The sequence below is a fragment of the Drosophila ananassae genome, chromosome 2L, assembly GCF_017639315.1.
Source record: "Drosophila ananassae strain 14024-0371.13 chromosome 2L, ASM1763931v2, whole genome shotgun sequence".
Classification (NCBI taxonomy): domain Eukaryota; kingdom Metazoa; phylum Arthropoda; class Insecta; order Diptera; family Drosophilidae; genus Drosophila; species Drosophila ananassae.
The window spans coordinates 12,925,051-12,944,098 of record NC_057927.1 but is presented as its reverse complement, the minus strand read 5'-3'; the positions used below and the strand labels follow the sequence as shown (position 1 = coordinate 12,944,098).

The 19,048-nt window shown below is 44.6% G+C and overlaps 2 protein-coding genes and 1 long non-coding RNA gene across 5 annotated transcripts in view; 1 reads left to right on the top strand and 2 right to left on the bottom strand.

Moving 5' to 3' along the window:
• Positions 1-10,629, top strand: part of LOC6499493 (A disintegrin and metalloproteinase with thrombospondin motifs 9) — a 35,905-nt gene extending 25,276 nt beyond the window's left edge. For all 3 annotated transcript variants that reach the window (XM_001954478.4, XM_032449929.2, XM_014910621.3), the window contains exons 2-17: positions 2,734-3,181; positions 3,266-3,597; positions 3,747-4,270; positions 4,338-4,487; positions 4,549-4,701; positions 4,763-5,340; positions 5,408-5,587; positions 5,651-5,776; positions 6,672-6,904; positions 6,959-7,239; positions 7,302-7,503; positions 7,575-7,739; positions 7,808-7,981; positions 8,048-8,416; positions 8,481-9,179; positions 9,244-10,629. In XM_001954478.4, coding sequence (XP_001954514.2) covers positions 2,734-3,181; positions 3,266-3,597; positions 3,747-4,270; positions 4,338-4,487; positions 4,549-4,701; positions 4,763-5,340; positions 5,408-5,587; positions 5,651-5,776; positions 6,672-6,904; positions 6,959-7,239; positions 7,302-7,503; positions 7,575-7,739; positions 7,808-7,981; positions 8,048-8,416; positions 8,481-9,179; positions 9,244-9,489 — 4,860 coding nt within the window. In that variant the 3' untranslated portion in view covers positions 9,490-10,629. The remainder of the gene's footprint in view (positions 1-2,733; positions 3,182-3,265; positions 3,598-3,746; positions 4,271-4,337; positions 4,488-4,548; positions 4,702-4,762; positions 5,341-5,407; positions 5,588-5,650; positions 5,777-6,671; positions 6,905-6,958; positions 7,240-7,301; positions 7,504-7,574; positions 7,740-7,807; positions 7,982-8,047; positions 8,417-8,480; positions 9,180-9,243) is intronic.
• Positions 10,630-10,685: 56 nt separating this feature from the next.
• Positions 10,686-13,473, bottom strand: LOC6501076 (actin, indirect flight muscle). The gene is made up of 3 exons (XM_001954477.4): positions 13,322-13,473; positions 11,334-12,274; positions 10,686-11,266 (listed from the first exon to the last, which is right to left on the bottom strand). Exons 2-3 carry the CDS (start codon positions 12,256-12,258, stop codon positions 11,061-11,063), a joined length of 1,131 nt encoding a protein of 376 aa, XP_001954513.1. The 5' UTR covers positions 12,259-12,274; positions 13,322-13,473; the 3' UTR covers positions 10,686-11,060.
• A 2,585-nt stretch (positions 13,474-16,058) lies between these two features.
• Positions 16,059-16,794, bottom strand: LOC116654549. Its single transcript, XR_004309786.1, has 2 exons — positions 16,363-16,794; positions 16,059-16,214 (listed from the first exon to the last, which is right to left on the bottom strand). It is a non-coding gene; the product is annotated as an uncharacterized LOC116654549 (long non-coding RNA).
• Between the last annotated feature and the right edge of the window lie 2,254 nt (positions 16,795-19,048).

Sequence of the window (19,048 nt, the reverse complement as noted above, 5' to 3'; positions counted from 1 at the left end):
ATACGCGATCCCAAATATGTGGCTGCTAATTTGCTAATTTGCAGTTGTGGATTATTGGTCGATTATTTGCCATATTTAGCTTAGCGATAAGACCGGCGCAGGCGCGAATACCAATTAAAGCAAAGAGCATTGTGTATAGACGCATGGGCCGAAGGCGCCACTTTAGTCGAGGCACTGCAATTAAGTCATTAAATACAAATTAACAGCTAGCCAGTGCTATTGCCAGTGCTGGAGCTGGAACTGTGTAATTAGGCGAACGTTGCGCATACGCCGCGTTGTCTGACCGGCCAGACACCTCGTGGAGTCTTCGATTCGTGGAAGTTTCGTTTACACGACGGATCCAATTCCCGGCGGAGCTGTGGCAGGGGAGCTGAAACTGAAACTGTGAAGCTGTGAAGTCGGGCTGCGAGTCGGCCTTCAAACACCTCACGGCTCACGGGGACAGACTGAATGGCGACTCCGGGGCTGTGCAGACCTCAGACAGTGTGTCGACCAGTAAGCGTGTAGCCATTGGCATAAATTATGGCACTCGGCACAATATAAAGCAATCGACTGACACACAAATCGCTTGTTTGTTTCCATTCCCAGTCAAGTGTAAACAGGTTTTTGATGCCCAGAGATGCCTCTCTGCTCGTCAGTTTCTGTTTCTTGGGCTATTGTTGTTTGTATTTCGGTTTCTGTTTCGGTTTTGGCTGCGGCTGCGGTTGCGTCGGAGTCTGGGGCTTCTTTGGCTGCCGGCCCATCGAATTGGTCAATTAGTCAGAGCATAGCAACCACTTTGCCGTGATAATAAATTAGGCAGAGTGGAAATGAGCCATCCCGAAGAACAAGGCCCAGAAACCCTGAAGAAAGCACAGGCTACTTAGCCGGCAAACGGTTCGCTGATAAACAAAAATGAAAAGAAGGCACGCAGTGCATTTGCATATTCATAAGGCAGAAGGCAGATGGGGCTCGAAACAAGTTAATAAGCAGCTCTCCAAACGCATGCATAACTAACAAGTGAGAGATAAAGCCGAGATTGCCCGAATAGCTCTTTAATTAAGTACAAAAACAGAAAAAAAAAGAAAACAGTGATCCAGGGGGATATGGGGCTGGGGGGATGCCTCGGTATCTGTGGGGCATCGGCGGCATGCGCGATTTGCCTTGCAAATTGTGCACAGGCATTTAAGTTTGGGATAAAATTTACGATAAGCCTCACGCCAAGAAACAAAACCCGAACAGCAGTCCCCTGCTCTTTCCGCGGAATGTCGGCTCAGATAAAATCAATCCGGGGTATCTCGGGCCGTTCAGTGATAACCCGGGCAATAAATCACTTTCTTGATTAAGTCCGAGATCCATTGTTTGAATGATTTCGCAAATAGTCAAGTTTATTGAACCCTGGCAGTGTCAAAAAATTCATCCTCCGACATTCTTTTGACAAGAAATTAAACTTTTTGAAAGGTTTGCAAGAAGTACCACCAGACAGCCCTCAAAAGTAGGCAATACTGCGGGCAATTTCTAGACCTTGAAATTTCCAACAATAAACTAATTGTGTTTTTGTTATCTTCACTAAACGTTTCCGAGTGGCTCTATCAACTTTTTAACTATTAAAGAGACTTTTTATGGGTCTCAGGGCGGCGACATTAAACCTAATGAGATTTTTATGGCATACCGTTCTAAGCAATTTCTAAAAACAATTAAATTGTAACATTCGGTGGCGCTGCTAAAGGTCAATAGCAATTGAGAGATTCAAGGACGGTCTTTAGTGCTAGTTGCCCAAATTGAGGGATCATTCATAGCCTTTTCCATTTGCGGTTTCTAAATCTCATCATATACTGTTTGCCGGAAATGTGATCACCGATCTCACACCATGGTATCAGGCAACGGAATCACACGGCCCGCCGTTTTTCAGGCGACATTATGGCCAATGAGCATAACGAATGTGTCGGCGGCTGCAGAGTTCACAGAGCTGCCATAAAATTATGTAAAATAGCTCATCATTTAGCGGAATTAATTAGCTAATTTCGGTGGCCGGTGGGGGAATTTAATTTTAATTTATTTGCGCTGATGTATGAATTGTCTGAAACAATTTCGGCTGAGGTGCAAAACAAAGAGCTCTCACATAAATTTAAAAATTAGAGGCATTTAAATTTTTTCGTTTTCTGTTTTATTTTCTTCGTCAAGTACCTAATACTGGCGATTCTTTTTATTTTTGGTTTTGTTTTATCTCTTGAACACAAATTGCCGTTGGCACACTTTACACCTCAGTATTTACGAATTTATTTTCAACAAAAAAAAAAACGCGAAAAAATGCGCAAAAAAATTGGCGGTGCGAGGAAGTGTTTTCAACAGCTTCTCTTATTCTCGGACTGCACGGCCAAAGGCCATGCCGCACGCCAAACATATCGGAACCGATCCAATCGATACTATTTGAGTATCTTACAGGTGGTCAAGGTATCTGCATGCCGGGGGCAGGCAGTCCATCAATAATTCTTTCAAAAGTCAATCACTCAAATCAGCCCCCGCCACGATAGGAAGTTCGCTTGTTGGTTGGATGCTGTTGGGGGTTCGGCGGAACGTGCCCAATTACTTATCTGGCCTGCTTTCTAGCAGCCCATTAATTGAAATGCGAACACTCAAGGTGTGAGAGAATGCTGGAAAGCTAGGCCGTCTAGCCTGCCCAATCTCCATCTACCCTAGATAAACTATGCAGTGATCTAACCAGCTCTCTCCTTGATCTTTTTTCTTTTCCAGCACGTGCTGAAGAAGAGGTGTGAATGGTGGTTCTACAACAAGTGCCGCTACAAGATGTCCACCCACGGGCGGCAGCACGCCTGCCTATACTTCTGCATAGCTACCTTCGTCGTAGCCATGCTCCTCATCTATTTCGAAATTTTTAATATCCACAAGTCAGAAGATACGTTAGAGCTACCCAAAATGATAATCCGACCCACAGTGATGTCCTTACCGCCGCCTTCAGTGTCTGATCCAATGCTCATGCCAATCACCGATCAACCCAGATACTTTGAGAACGATACCCGATACGGAACGATAACGGAACACGGAGATGACTTCGAAGACTTTGGCGACGAGGACCCGGTTACCTTCGTGACCCCCATCAAGGTCTACAACTACAGTCTAAGCGAGGATGATCTTATTTACGAATCTAAGCGAAACAACGATATCAACAGCTTTCTGAAGGGTAAATTAAAGCACTATTTTCCATAGAAGTAGTTTCAGGGATAGACAGACAGATCCTAACAATAAATCCTTCTTCCGTTATTAGACCCTTCGGCGGCCTTCAGTATGACCGGTACGTTCCGGAGCAGGACCAACCAGATCTGGGACCCGCATCCGGAATATAACCTGAATGTTTTCGGCCACCTGCTGCATCTTGTGTTGCGACAGGAGGCTCCCTTTGTGGACAATAATACGATGCCTGAGATAAGGATCCTTAACAATCCCAACGATGGGATGGACGATGCCGAGCAGCTGGAACAGGAACTGGAGCAGGAGCAGGATCAGGAGCAGGGAATGAACTACGTAGACTGCCACTATGTGGGACACGTCGAGGGCGATCCCCACTCGAAGGTGGCAGTCTCTCTTTGCAACGGCATGGTAAGGCCAGCAAGTGGCTCGAACTGACCTTGGCAAAGCCATTTGCATCGCATTTACATTTCGCAAATTATGCTTATCAATATGCCGCCGAATATGACTACTAATAAGCGTTCCCCCTCTTCCCCACGCCCCCTCCTACGCCCCGGCAGACTGGTTATATCAAAACGAGTTTCGGGGCCCTGCTCATTGAGCCGGTGAACCGGACCAGCAGCGACGAGGTCTTGCACCGAGTTTGGCGGCGGTCGAAGCGCCACGCCAGACAGGCTGTCTCCAAGCTGGAGCTGGGCCTGGACGCCCTGGAGCGCCAGGCTATGGAGCAGACCGAGGCACGGAATCTCCTAGAGCCACGCCGCCTGACACGCAGGAAGCGGCACTATAACGACATGGACAGCCAGGTGTACACCCTGGAGGTTCTGATTGCAGTCGACTCCAGCATGGAGCGCTTTCACAAGGGCGACCTCACCTCCTACATCATGATCCTGCTGTCCATTGTATCCAGTATTTTCGAGGACGCCAGCATTGGAAACTCTATACGCATTTCGCTGGTCAACCTCATCATGTTGCCGAATAACAACGACCAGCGGCACAACTCCAGCAACGAAATGCTCAAGCACTTTTGCACTTTCATCAATCGGAAAGGCTACCACAGGGACACGGCCATGCTGATAACAAGGTAGGTCCAAGACATGGTCTTTTAGAATCATGAGTTTCCAATACTAAAGTATTCTGGAATCTCACAGAGAACCCATTTGCGGTGGCATTCCGGGCAAGGCCTGCCACATGCTGGGTCTGGCCGAACTGGGCACGGTTTGTAATCCCCGCTCCTGCTCCATTGTCCAGGACACAGGTCTGCCCGCCGCCTTCACCATGGCCCACGAACTGGGACACATGTAAGTGCTTTGGTTTTTTTATTTAGAAGTAATATATCGCTTATAATCGTCATCTCCACAGCTTAGGCATGCCCCACGACGATGACAGCCAGTGCGTCCCATATACCACAAGGCATTCCAACAACAAGCACATCATGTCCAAAGTCATGGGCATCCACATGCATCCCTGGTCCTGGTCCAAGTGCTCCCAGCACTTTGTCTCCGAGTTTCTTGAGTAAGTTTCCACCTTGCCAGCGATTCTTCAAAAGGTCTTCAACTAGGTCTTATTTGATTAGAAAATCGGACAAGTCCTGTCTGGACAACACACCGTCCACCTATATACCCAACAAGACGCGGCGGCTGCCTGGCGAGATCTACTCCCTAACCCACCAGTGCCAGTTGATTTTCGGCAACTCGAGTGCCTACTGCCCCAACGATGACGAGTGCCAGCGGCTGTGGTGCAACGGCGCGAACGTAAATCACATGGAGCAGTGCCGCTCCAGCAACCTGCCCTGGGCGGACGGCACCCCCTGCGGTTACAGTGATCACTGGTGCCTGAAGGGCCGATGTGTGCCGCGCCAGGGAAGCAACCAGCCAAAGGTGAGCGGTGGCTGGGGCCCCTGGTCGGCATTCACTTCCTGCAGCCTCCCCTGCGGCGGCGGAGTGCAGGAGTCCCACCGTGAGTGTGACAATCCCAAGCCTGACGGTGGCAAGTTTTGCGTTGGCAGCCGCAAGAAGTACCGTTCCTGCAACACACACGTCTGTCCGCCAGGACACCTGGATCCCCGCGAGCAACAGTGCATGGACATGAACGGGGTTAACATGAACATTCCGGGCATTGATCCCAACAACAGATGGCTTCCCAAGTACGAGAGTAAGTAGCATGGAGAGGTCCTTAGGATGCTCTCAGACATATAATATAATTTTCTTTCCGTCAACAGAGGAAAGTTCCAATCAGTGCAAGCTCTTCTGCCGCTTGGAGAACCGGCAGACGTACTTTAAGCTCCAAAACAAGGTAACCGATGGCACCTCCTGCACGGTGGACAGTCTGGACAAGTGTGTCAATGGCATTTGTAGGCCGGCAGGCTGCGACAACGAGCTCAACTCCATTGCCAAGCTGGGTAAGCGAGACCCGAAAAAACCCCCCCACATTTAATTACCTCGATTTCCGTTGAAACCTGCAGATAGATGTGGCGTTTGCGAGGGCCGGAATGAGACATGCGAAGAGGTAACCGGAAATCTGTACGTCTCCAATCTGCCGACCAATGCCCCGGGGGAGACTCTTCACTATGTGACGACAATACCAAAAGGTGTGTGCCCGCAACAACTAATCATTTGCATCAGACAACATAGATCAAAATCGTTAACACAACTAGCAATAATATATTCAAACGAAAACATTTCGATAATTAAACTTTTGGCTAATAATTTCATCAATGAATGCTAATGGTATCTGTTAATGCCTTTCGGGCTAAATTTGCGAATCGCTCACTTACGTGTGTACATTGTCAACGTGCTGTATGGGCACGGCCATGTTTGTAGCTCCAACTCGTGCTCGATCATTTTCCACTGAATGATCTCGGCGCCGGAACAGGCCACTCCAGGTGAATGCACCACCTCACGTACGCCCTGATTGTGCTATTTTTGATTCCGTTGGTAATCAGGCGACGGGCGCAGGTCATCTCAATTCGGAATCGCTTATAAATTAAATGCTATCGCTCGAAATCACCGGCAAAAGCAAAGCCAGATTCTGGCGCCACTGGCGATAATGTAAAGTCTAATCTTTAGTGGCATTACACACTCTCACATATAATAAATATTTATAAAAATAACTGCTTAATAGACCGAATTTTCATGTAATTATTTTCACCATGGAACCGGAAATAAAACTCATCCTAAGCTGAATATTTAGATACCCTCAGGGATATTTTTTTTTGCCTTATCGATAAGTTTTTATCGAAAACTTCTGGCCAGTAATTGTGTATTGCACCGCCACCGTGAATGGTTCATGCATGGAATTTGAATTTGAATTCAAATAATGAGCGTTTGCTTAACTTTTCATTTAGTTCTTTTTTTTATGTTTTTATGGAAAAACTTATTACTTGTTTTCGAACAATTTTGGTTTAAAGTAATACCTATTCGCCTAATACTTTAATCCTATTTTTTATAGAAACATTTAAAATTCTCTACATTTTTTCGCTTTAGGCGCTTCCAATATCGTCATCACCCAGCCTGAATACCCAGAACAGAATTTCATCGCCTTGAGCGATCAAAAGGGCAATAAGGGCCAAGATCTTCTTAACATCAAAAAGTTAAAGTCATTCCCGGTTAAAATTATTTATGCTGGTGTTACCTTCGATTACAACGGCTCCCACCGACCGGTGGAGCGAGTGAACACAACCTACTCATGGAAGCTGACCCGAGATCTAATAGTCCAGGTAATAGATACCCCGAAACATTCAGATCCTCAGGTTAACAGCTTGGTTTTGCAGATCGTCTCGTTTGGATTGAGTAAGGCGATGGACCCCAATGCACTGCTCATCACTTACACCTACACCATCGACAAGCCGACGATTCCCGAGGCGGAGGTGGAGATCTACAGGTGGGAGATGCAGGCGTGGAGCAACTGCGATTCCCTCTGCGATGGCAGAAAGTATCGTCAGCCGGCCTGCGTCAGCACTGTCCAGGGATTGAAGGTGGCCCCACAGTTTTGCGAAATGTTTGCCAAACCGAAGATGGAGCAACGACCCTGCAACACGGAATGCCGACTAGAGTAAGGATGTCCTTTCCACATTCCTTTGATAGTTTTCTTTAAATATTCTATTTTCTGTTCAGACTTAATGTGACGAGCATTTCGGAGTGCTCCGCCTCCTGTGGTGAGCAGGGTGTGCGCGAGAAGACCTTCAACTGCGTTCAGATATACCCCGATATTCGGCGTTCCAATATTGTGGATATGTCCTATTGTGAACTCAAGTTTGACATCAATCGCCACGAACAGTGCCGGGAGGGTTGCTGGCAGCTTTCGGAGTGGTCACAAGTAATTGAATATTCTAATTTAATGTTTAAACAAGTATTATTTCTAACTATTTTTAACCTTTTTTCAAATAGTGCTCCAAGTCCTGTGGCACTGGCTCCAAACAACGTGAGGTACACTGTGTTATGCACGACTCCCGGGTGAATGAGGATGTCTGCAATCCGCGGACGAAGCCGTCCATGGGCTCTCTGATAACCTTCTGCAACATGGATCCCTGTCCCAGCTACACTGAATCGCCGGTGAGTTATCGAGGAGAATACTCCTTTCAATCAGAACAGCTTAATTTCCCCGCTAAATTTTTAACCAGAATGCAGTGGCAGTTAATAACTGGGTTATTGGAGAGTGGGGCGAGTGCAGCGAGTGGTGCGAGAAGAAGCGTACTGTGAGCTGCGCGAATCCCTATGGCATTGGATGCGGAAACAGGAAACCAAAGGATGTGCGAAAGTGTTGTCACATTAAGTACACCAGCGAATGGAGTCAGGTGAGTGCCAAGCCAGTTTATTTCAGCCCACTTGAACTAATTAAATATTTTTTTTTTGGTCAATAGTGCTCTGTGCAGTGCGGCGAGGGCAAAAAGAGGAAATTACAACGCTGCACCCGGGTCTACAAACCGGATGTGCCTGGCACGCCCAAGCGGCGGGTTTACATCAACGACTCGTACTGCGTAAGCCGCAAGGTGAGACGACCCACCTTGCGCACCACCGCCAAGTCTTGCTACATTAACTGCAAGTGGATAGCCTCGGACTGGAGCCGTTGCCCCGCGGACTGCTCTGATGAGTACCAGACTCGCTACGTTCATTGCGAGTCCTCCCAGGGCAAGAGCCTGGAGGAAGGACACTGCGACGCCAAGAAACGGCCGAGCAAGCGTCGCATTTGTAACAACTGCGTGCGAAGGCAATCGAAGGTAGTCTCACAGGTGAGAGCACAACTTATATTTTATGATTTATGCACCTTATTCCTATATATCGAATTCTCTACAGTGCAACTGCGATGGCTACGAGAAGCGCAGGGACTTCTGCTACGACTCCCGCATGGTCCGCATTGGCTGCCCCACCCGCTCCAGGATCGAGAGGCACAGATGCTCACCGCCGCCAAGTTGCCGCAAACGCAGCGCCGTCCGGAGCATGAGCAGCATGACGAGCACCAACAGCATTAGCAGTAGTCCCAGTTCAAGGACCCAAAGGAGACCTCAGAGCTGTTCTCAGCTCAAGGAGATGCATGGCGTGTTCAAGGACGGAGAGTTCGAGCTGGAACTGCGATCCCGGATGGTGCGCATCTACTGCCACGATATGGCCAGTCGAACTCCCAAGGAGTACATTACGGTCGACCCGCAGGAGAACTATTCCATCTACTACGAGTACCGATCTAAGTTGACCAACAGCTGCCCGCCTGCGTCGCGGGCACATGAGTATTACAACGACCAGAACTCTGGTCGAACGCACTTTAGTAAATTGCGACTGAATATCACGGATCTTCGGGTTGTCGACAATGATTTCCAATTTGCCGAATCCCGGGGACTAGCTCAGAAACTGGGCTCGGCGGGGGACTGTTACAACCGTAATGGTCAGTGCCCGCAGGGAGATTTTTCCATCAATCTTGAGCGGACGGGATTCACGATGAGGCCAGGAACTCAGTGGAGCACGCATGGCCAGTATGCGGTAATGAAAAGGATAAGCGAGGTGGGTTTTATATCATTCTACTTATAATCGAAAAACCTTTTCATATTCGCATTCTATGTTTCAGTTTGAAACCACTGCCGTGTCTCGAAGAGCCTTCTGCGGTGGATATTGTGGTGGTTGCTACATTGCAACCAATTCTGGCCTGTACCTAGACGTATTGCCGGACATTCAAAGGTTAACCTTCCCAACGGTAATCGGGTCTACGTCCCGGGAAGGACAAAGGGGTTACCCTAACCAAGCATTACCAACTACAATCCGTCGACACGCCAGGGGCAGCAATCAGTACCGCCTAAACCACCAAACCATTTAAAGTCGCAACCACTGACGACAGTCACAAGTATTCTCGAATATTAGTTAGGATATGCATCCCTATACGATCCCTATATGATGGAGCTCGTTGTGAAGGAAATCTGAACAAAATCGATAAATGCAATAAGCATATAGACGGATGTAGAGGAATCGGTAACTCACGTGTACATATAATATTACGTCATTCGAAATTAGTAACCACTATTGCCATGTATTGTATTAAGAATTGTAAATACCAGAAGCAGGTTTTAGCTAATAATGTAGCGGATAAGATTGATTTTACCAAAATGCAATTCATAAGTCGGTGGTAGAAGTAGTGCCAGTCCGAAGAACCCGTCTTTACGCTTACGATTATCAGTGATGGGTATGACTCCCTCCTTTGGTATGAATTTTGTTCATTCTTTTCTTTAGGAGTATTCCGACCGAGTAGACCAAAATTATAAACTTAGCTTTCAACCATTCTAAGTATATACGAATTTTATTTTAATTTAAACTCTCCTCTACACTGGCGATTCCCAAAAAAGAGTTAAGAAAGCCGTCTTCGGATAATTCCGAAGTTTTGTACCCCTACAGATAATGTTCTTAAAGTGTAAAATATCCTACAATTCCCCCAACATCCTATATGGCAGTATCCATTTTAAACGAATTTGACCCGATCGTTATAGTGGTAGCTCCTGGATGTAGTCTTCCAATTTGTTACTATTGTAAGTCAGAATCATATTTTTAATGATTCTGACCTATAAGAGTCCTGTGGGGGTATGAAGAAACCAAACAATTGAAAAAAAAACTAGTGCAATGCCGGTCCGTACAATAGTTGTAATACATAAGCATCGTATTAGCTTTAAGTGAAAAGCATTAACCATAAATAGATATTCTATGTGAATGCGCTTCGTACGATAACTAAAACAAATACTCATACTACTTAGGTTACATCCACCCAAATGGCCCACTCCCACACCAAATTATATATCGAATTAACAATGCTGAACGAACATTTTCAATAAGAAACAGTCACTGCCACCCTTTGAATGTTCAATCTCCATCATATCCTCGCTGTATTTTCATTTTATAACCTAAGCCAACTTAAAAATGTTAACAAATAATATCGATTAAAGGAATTTAAAAGCTGTTTACCAAACAATTAGTCTTTCTTTAGTTCTCGACCTTTGGGGACTCTAGTTTGTTTAGTACACGATATGGATAATAGAAAAATTTATTTATTTAACGTATTTCATAGTTTTAATGGAAGATATATTTGGCTTTCAATTCACTGACTGGGGTTAAAAGCTCCTCATATACATTTGACATATGTGTGTGGGTCTGCCTCGTTAATGATTCTCACAACAAGATCTTTAAAGAATAAGAATCCACTGGACGACGGCCGATTAGATTGCAATGAAGGATGTGCTTTGCGTGAATCTGAGTTGGATGATAATTGTGCGATGGTTTCGCTGCTCTTTTTTTCTATCACTGGGCGAGCTGGCTTCTCTGGTGTTAATGAGCTCGATTCCTGTTTGGTTTCCGGTTGTTGCGGTTGATGCCTTTGAAGTACTTTCGCCCGGGGCGAAGGACTTAAAAGCACTTGCGGTGGACAATGCCGGGGCCGGACTCGTCGTACTCCTGCTTCGAGATCCACATCTGCTGGAAGGTGGACAACGAGGCCAGGATGGAGCCACCGATCCAGACGGAGTATTTACGCTCAGGTGGGGCAATGATCTTGATCTTGATGGTGGATGGAGCCAGGGCAGTGATTTCCTTCTGCATACGGTCAGCAATACCTAAGGTGGGTGTATAAAACAAATTTAAATACCGATGAGATACCTTGTGGGTTACTGCATCTCTTACCTGGGTACATGGTGGTACCACCGGACAGCACAGAGTTGGCGTACAGATCCTTGCGGATGTCCACGTCGCACTTCATGATCGAGTTGTAGACGGTCTCGTGGATGCCGCAGGACTCCATGCCCAAGAACGAGGGCTGGAACAGGGCCTCAGGGCAGCGGAAACGCTCGTTGCCAATGGTGATGACCTGGCCGTCGGGCAACTCGTAAGATTTCTCCAGGGAAGTAGAGGCGGCAGCGGTGGCCATCTCCTGCTCGAAGTCCAGGGCGACGTAGCACAGCTTCTCCTTGATGTCGCGCACAATCTCACGCTCGGCAGTGGTGGTGAAAGAGTAGCCGCGCTCGGTCAGGATCTTCATCAGGTAGTCGGTCAAATCGCGACCAGCCAGATCCAGACGGAGGATGGCGTGGGGCAGGGCAAAGCCTTCATAGATGGGCACGGTGTGGGAGACACCATCACCAGAGTCCAGCACAATACCGGTGGTACGACCGGAGGCGTACAGGGAGAGCACGGCCTGGATGGCAACATACATAGCCGGAGAGTTGAAGGTCTCGAACATGATTTGGGTCATCTTCTCGCGATTGGCCTTGGGGTTCAGGGGGGCCTCTGTCAATAATACTGGATGCTCCTCGGGGGCCACGCGCAGCTCATTGTAGAAGGTGTGATGCCAGATCTTCTCCATGTCATCCCAGTTGGTGATGATGCCGTGCTCGATGGGATACTTCAGCGTGAGGATACCACGCTTGCTCTGAGCCTCATCACCGACGTACGAATCCTTCTGACCCATACCCACCATCACACCCTGGTGGCGGGGGCGGCCCACGATCGAGGGGAAGACAGCACGGGGGGCGTCATCACCGGCGAAGCCGGCTTTGCACATGCCCGATCCGTTGTCGATAACTAATGCGCCCGCATCATCGTCACACATCTTGGCAGTTGTTTATCTGAAATATTAAATGGTGAACTTTTTATTTCCCTTCAAAATGCGGAACATGCATGGGAGGGGCTGTATGGCCCACTACGGAGGCTATATCTTCGCCACTACCTATCCGATTTTAAAGCGGAGTACCTTAATCGATTTGTGGATCGATTCTCTATCAATTTTTGTCAGAATCAAGGAACAAAATTTTTTTTCGATTTTTTGCCAAAATTTCTGGGGGTCCCCTTCAAAATGCGGAACATGCATGGGAGGGGCTATATGGCCTACTACGGAGGCTATATCTTCGCTACTACTTATCCGATTCTAGAGCGGAGTACCTTAATCGATTTGTGGATCGATTCTCTATGAATTTTCGTCAGAATCGAGGAACACAATTTTTTTTCGATTTTTTGTCAAAATTTCCGGGGTCCTCTTCAAAATGCGGAACATGCATGGGAGGGGCTATATGGCCCACTACGGAGGCTATATCTTCGCCACTACTTATCCGATTTTAAAGCGGAGTACCTTTATCGACTTATGGATCGTCAATATTTCTGGAGGTCCCCTTTCAAAATTTCTATTCATTTATTGTTTGTTCTATTATTACAGCTTAGAGGTTTTAGGTTTTTTAAAGATTTTGTTTGTAATTGTAACAAATACAATTAATATATTGACTAGTAAAATAACTTCCATTTCAAAATTTTTGATAATAGCTTCTACTTTGTTTTGAGTTGTTTAATGTAAGCGAATGCGACGAAAATTTCCTTTCCTTAAAACTTGAAACAACTACAAAATAGTTTTTAACAGACTATAGTCCGAACTAAAGATTAATCGTTTCACTTAATCACTTTATAAAACATTGGGTTAAAAATACCCAAGCGAATAGTTCATAGAACCCAAATAGATCTATTAGAATGCTGATCCGATTACGTTTCATTTAAAATAAGGCCTTGCCCTTTGGAAATATCACAATCAAAATTTAAAGAAATCCTTGTTCCACATGGTACAATGGCAGTGCCAGATATGCGTTAATCCTTGACTGCTACAACTTTCAGGTCACACTCACACACACCTTTTAGGTCAACGAAAGGATGTAATTTGAATAAATTCGCACGTTCGATTCTTGTTGACGGCTAGACTCAACAACAAATGGCACGCCGAGCGGTCTGTCCTGCCTTTATATTGGCTACTCTCCCAGAAGGCCAGAAGACGGTTCTACGTGGATTCTCAGAGCAAGAGCCGACCGAAAGTAGTGCGGGACAATCAACTCGAATCGGTCCATATAAGCCGTTTTCTTTATTTGATTCGGGGGATAGGGACACATTTTTTTGGTAGAATCTCTAAGATCTGGCATATGCGACATTGTCAAGGAGCTTTATTAAATAGACTAGGTCTTAAAAATTATAGTAAAATATTATTAAAAAATAACAATACTTATTCAAACTGTTTTTATTGATCAGCATTAAGACACTATTGTCGAATTCAAATCTTTAACAATAACCACGAGCCAAACTATTTTTCAACTCCTCCTTATATGACAATCTATTATTTAAACAAACTATTAATTTCTTGATAATTGTCATATTCAATTATTGATTATAGATTGTCCATATTACTTTAAAAATTATTAAAATTGAAAAATTATAAGTTAAAAAAAAGAAAAGAACAAAATTAGTTAAAAAAAAGCCATAAAGTTGGAAAAACTCGATTGTTTGCATGGTAGGGGGATCTTGCATAGAGAGAAACCAAAAAGCCAGATAAGAGAACCTGGCGAGTTTATCACTCTGCTTATGCAGATGTGCGTGAAAGTCAGAACATCGGCGGACATCGCATCGTCAATTAGTTCTCCCGAGTGGCCAATTAGCCCCCGTCGTCCCCTGTGGACACAGCGGACTCGCTCACTTCGCAGAGATCTCAGAAAATAGAAACGGACCTTAGAAGGATCGACGCAAAACAATTGGCATCCGCCGGGCATGGAATTTGGGGTATGGTGTTAAGGAGGGTAAGGGCCGGAGGATGGGTGCTGGGACATCGCAACAGGCACGCAGCGAGACGACACCAAAATAGACGTGCCAAGCAGAGCGGCAACTATAAATCAACATCAAGGTTGATTGAGATCTCCGCGCGCGGTGCTCGAGGAAGCATCTGCGGCATCCACGGCGCCGATGCAGTTGCTCCGAAGTTGCGAAATCGCCGTGCCAACCATTTATCAGAGCAATTAACCATAGGCAGCCACGCCGACAATGGCGCATCTTCTCTCAGTGCACTTGTATTTTCTCAATTGTATTCTATTTATCCTTTTAAGTCGATTTGATTCATTTTTGTTTTTCCTTTCGCTATTTTAAGCACCTTGCTTTACTAAATGCATTGCATGTGGTTGGGACGAAAATAATCGCTGATAGTTCGGAAGTGAATAAGTGGCATTCCCCAAGTTATTTTTTAATTATATCAATGCTTCGATATTTAGTGCAAGAGTATGTGTTAAACCAAAAATTAGTCAGTGTTTTGGTTTTATTTGGAGGCTTTCAAACTGTGATTTTTTCAAAAATTTTTAATCTATTTTCAAACATTTTCAAACTATTCAAAAACAAATGAAAAAATAAAAACCATCTTAGCATTTAAATAGTTTGATTGATTTAATGTTTTTTAATTATCAATTGCATACATTTCTAACAATTTTAAATTAGTTTTTAAAGAATATTTTTAAAATAAAGTTAATCTACATTTACATTTTTAAAAAGTAACAGTAGCGCCATCTCACGTTCATTTACATGACATAGTTCTCATTACATCCATCTATCCGAGACAGCAACCATCACTTTCAAGTGTGTAGCACACTTTTTAGGTCTCTGCTACTTAAAAATAAAATATATATGTATGTATGTACAGGTCTATTTATCATTTAAAACTCCAATATTAGTAATAAAACATTATTATTTTATTATATATAAATTAAAGCTATATCTTAAAGTTTACAATCTATTAGCTAGTCTTTTGTTAGGATGTAGTAACTATGAGTTGTAGTTAAGGTAAAAAAATCAAACACAACTATAAAAGAATTTAATAGAATACAATATTTAAAACACCAAAAATTTAAAATTTAATTTTAAAAATATATATATGATTGAAAATAATATGTATGATAGAATCTAAATGAAGTGTAAAGTTCAACCAAAAATTCAAAATGTATTTAATTTTCTTTAAATGTTTAAAATTTAAGTTTAAAGTTAATATTTATAGAAATATTTTTAAAAAGTCACAATTTGAGCCCCCATAGCTTGGTGAAGCACGTTTCCGCTGTCAGCCACCCAGGGAAAGAGCGTCCGCTTAGCGAAAGAAAGCCAAACGAAAGACTTAAGACCCGAACTCGAGCCCAAAACCCGATCCGATTCAATCCGTGGAACTGGAGGCAGAAGCAGAAGCAGAAGCAGAAGCAGAATGGGAAAAGCAAAAGCAAGCTGAGTTCGAAAAAGAAAGTGCAAGTGGACGCGGATGCTTAAGTATTCCGTGTGTGTGCTGTGTGTATTAGTTTTGATTTTTTATTTTTGTTCTTCGTAAATGTGTTGGTTTCACGGGCAAACAAACGGGCTTCGTTGAAGACTGAGCCCCGACCAAGACCAAGACCCAGACCCACAGTTAAAGCCATAGTCACAACTACAGGCGCAGCCACGTTCAAAGCCAAAACCTGAGCGTTGGCGATGACGACGACGAAGCCGGCAGAAGCTGGGGCTGCGACGGCGACTGCGCTGCTTGACCCACTTCCAAGCCCATACAATCAGAATGTTTCATGTTTCGATTTTATTATTTTATTTTCTGTTTCTCTTTTTTCTCGTATCTTTTTCGATTTACTGGTCAGCCACGGACGGACGCTTCAAGTGTGTGAGTAAGCTGGTGTGGAGTCGGTGTGAAGTTACTTTTTCTTTTCTTGCGGCGTTGCTGCTCTCATTGTTCATGCTGCTGTAGGCCTATGAAAGATACATGTATAGATACAAGAACAATTTATTTCGTGGCATGACTTTCGAAAAGAAGAAAAAATTGTTTTATATTTCACTCGACGGGCCGAGTGGCTAGGCCTGAGAAAAATCGTTCATTTGCGATCGTTCTTCTATGTACCTTGAATCCAGTTACTTTCAGATTCTTCGATCATTAAACAAGTATCTGAATATCATTCCTTAATAATAAAAAAGACCAAAACCAAAACCGAAAAAACATCTGCTGTCGGATTATGGCTTTATCTTATGGCTTTTACTGATGTTTCTGCGGTGTTGCTTCTGTGTTGCTGCTGCGTTGCTGCTGCTGCGTTGCTGCCGGCAGCATGACATAAACTTTCGATTGTCTGCCCGTCACATAACTGTTACTCGTCTTGTGCCCTCGTTGCTTCCCCACACACATCTCCACATCTCGACGTCTTCTGGCGTTCTTTTGGTAATTTCTTCGGCACTCACACCACCACAGACCGATTTGGTCTTTGGGCCTAAATGGGTAATTGGGTCAGGCCTGCTGGATGGCCGCTTTCGGGAAAACTTTTCAAACTCATTTCACTTAAAATTCTTTTTGGCTTATATATTGTATAGTCTTTCGCTTGCGGGCTCTTAGTCATGGAGTTCTTTACGAGGCTTTATGAAATTCGGAGATCTCTCCACCTCTCCTTTGGATTTCGGCTACGACTTTCATGGCTTATTCTTCGTCGTCGTTGGTTGGGTGCTGGGTGCTCTTAATGCGTTTGGCATCGTTTTTGGGTTCTGCCTCGCCTTCTTCGTCTTCTTTGCGCGTCTTGTTAATAATTTTATGTTAATTATTAAAAAGTGAAAATACGATTTTTGCTTTTAGGGTCTCATCTCTTGTCTCTCGTCTTTTGGCTGCATTAATCATTCGGCCGCGATACATCTTTTCTCCAGCGATTTCAGCTTTAAACGGTTCTGGCCCGGCTTAGATTTATATAACGAACCGGCTGACTAATTAAGTCTATTAGCTCTTCTATGAGGCTCTTGATGAATACCATCATATCACCATCGTTTGGCAATAAAAAATGCGTTTTCGTTTTCAGGAGAAACAAAAATATTCCGTTTCTCATTAGCATGTTAATACAAAAAATTGGGCCTATCAGATTGGTGGAAAGTCTTGGGACTTGCGACACCTGATTAGGTACGACTGCATGCCTAAACTTTAGGTTTTTAATGACTCTGCTAGGTGTTCTGTCTGAAGACTCGTGGTGCATGGCTTAAATGTATCTCCAAATGTAACAGTCGGTGGATTTTTCATGCAACTTTCACCCAAGTGAGTGTGATGGTTAAAGAATTACCATCAATCGCTTCGGAGTTCATCGATGGGCATGCCTGGGACCAGTAAATGGTGGAATTGTGCTCTAACTTCTTTTCAACATGAAAATTCAAAGTCTTTGGCAATTTTTCAAGCTTGAGAAAAAATCTCAAAAGAAAGGAAGAAGCTGAGAAAAGGTAGAATAAACACAGGCCTACCAGTAACAAACTACTGGGCAAACTGCGTGATTTTTTGTTTTTCTTCCACAATTTTTTTTTTCAATTTAAGTACAATAGGAAACACGGGGGAAATGTGTGCTTAGAGTGCTGCAGACATCTTCTACATTAGAAAGTTTTCTTCAACGAAACACAGCAACAACCAAAGCTACACGGCCGAGCATCCGTGGCAGCAACAACGAGAGTAAGACAAAAGAAACAACTGTGGCGAGTGCAGAGTCACCCCACCAGACACCAGCCACCACCCCCCTTGGAAGCAGCCGAAACATCGGGCAAGATACTTAAAATGGAGCCTGCTGAAAGGCAGCGCTTGCAACGCTCAGTGAGCATAGGTAGCACCAGTACCAGTACCAGTATCAGTACCCAGTGCCAGTGCCAGTGCCAGAGCCAGTACCAGTACCAGCAGTGAAAGATTTCCAAATGCAACTCACTGCACTGCAGCCTGCTAAGATGCTTAATTTCTGATTTGCTCACGGGGGGAGCTACTCTCCGTTTTATTTCTCAGTTCGACTAAGCGGCCGGGGGCCCATTAAAGTATAATTAAGAATCTAATGGAGTTTCACTCTCCTTGTGCGTAATTAGCCGTGCGGTTTATGCAAAGAAAAGTAAAAACTGAGGCAACAATAGAAAAGTAAGCGAAATAAAATTGCCTTTGCTGGCTGCTGCCTGGTGCCACCGACGCCGCAGTTACACCGAAACGAAGCCCAAAATGTGCGACAAGAAGCTGAAAAAACTTTAAATTATATAATTATAAAAAAAATCTTGACAAAAATAGACGAAAGTTGTAATTTGCAGCAGCAACAGAAACAGCAGCAGAAGCAGCAGAAAGAAAGAGGAGAGAGAAAAACTAAAACCCGATGCGGGCTAAGAAGCCAAAACTTCGACGGCGATGAAAGTTAAAGTTATAAAAGTTGCTTAGGAACGTACCGGAATCGAAACGACGATGGTCGGGCTGTAAATTGTAAATAATTAAGTGGTGCCTGTCTCTGTGTGAGAGTGGCTCCCAAGGCGAAACTCTTACTCAAAGAAACGCCAGCGCACATGGCGAACAAAGTGCGGACCAAAACAAAAGACTTCAACGAAGAACCAAACTTGAAACGAACGCTGCCCGGCAAGGTGGTGTGTGTGTGCTTAGTGTGTTTCTTTGTCATTGTATGTGTGTGTGTGTGAAGGGGGAGAGAAAGAAATGGTAAAAGCACTCGACAGAACCAACAACAGAGCTTCCAAGGCTTGTCAATGGTGTATCTGTGAGATACATAAACTTACCTGAATGTGCCCGTACGCCTGTGTTTGTGGTAAGCGAA

Coding starts and splice junctions, on each gene's coding strand:
- LOC6501076 (XM_001954477.4), bottom strand. CDS start 12,258: ATGTGTGACGATGATGCGGGCGCATTAGTTATCGACAACGGATCGGGC. Junction 11,267..11,333: donor TGGTACCACCATGTACCCAG/GTAAGAGATGCA, acceptor CACCCACCTTAG/GTATTGCTGACCGTATGCAG.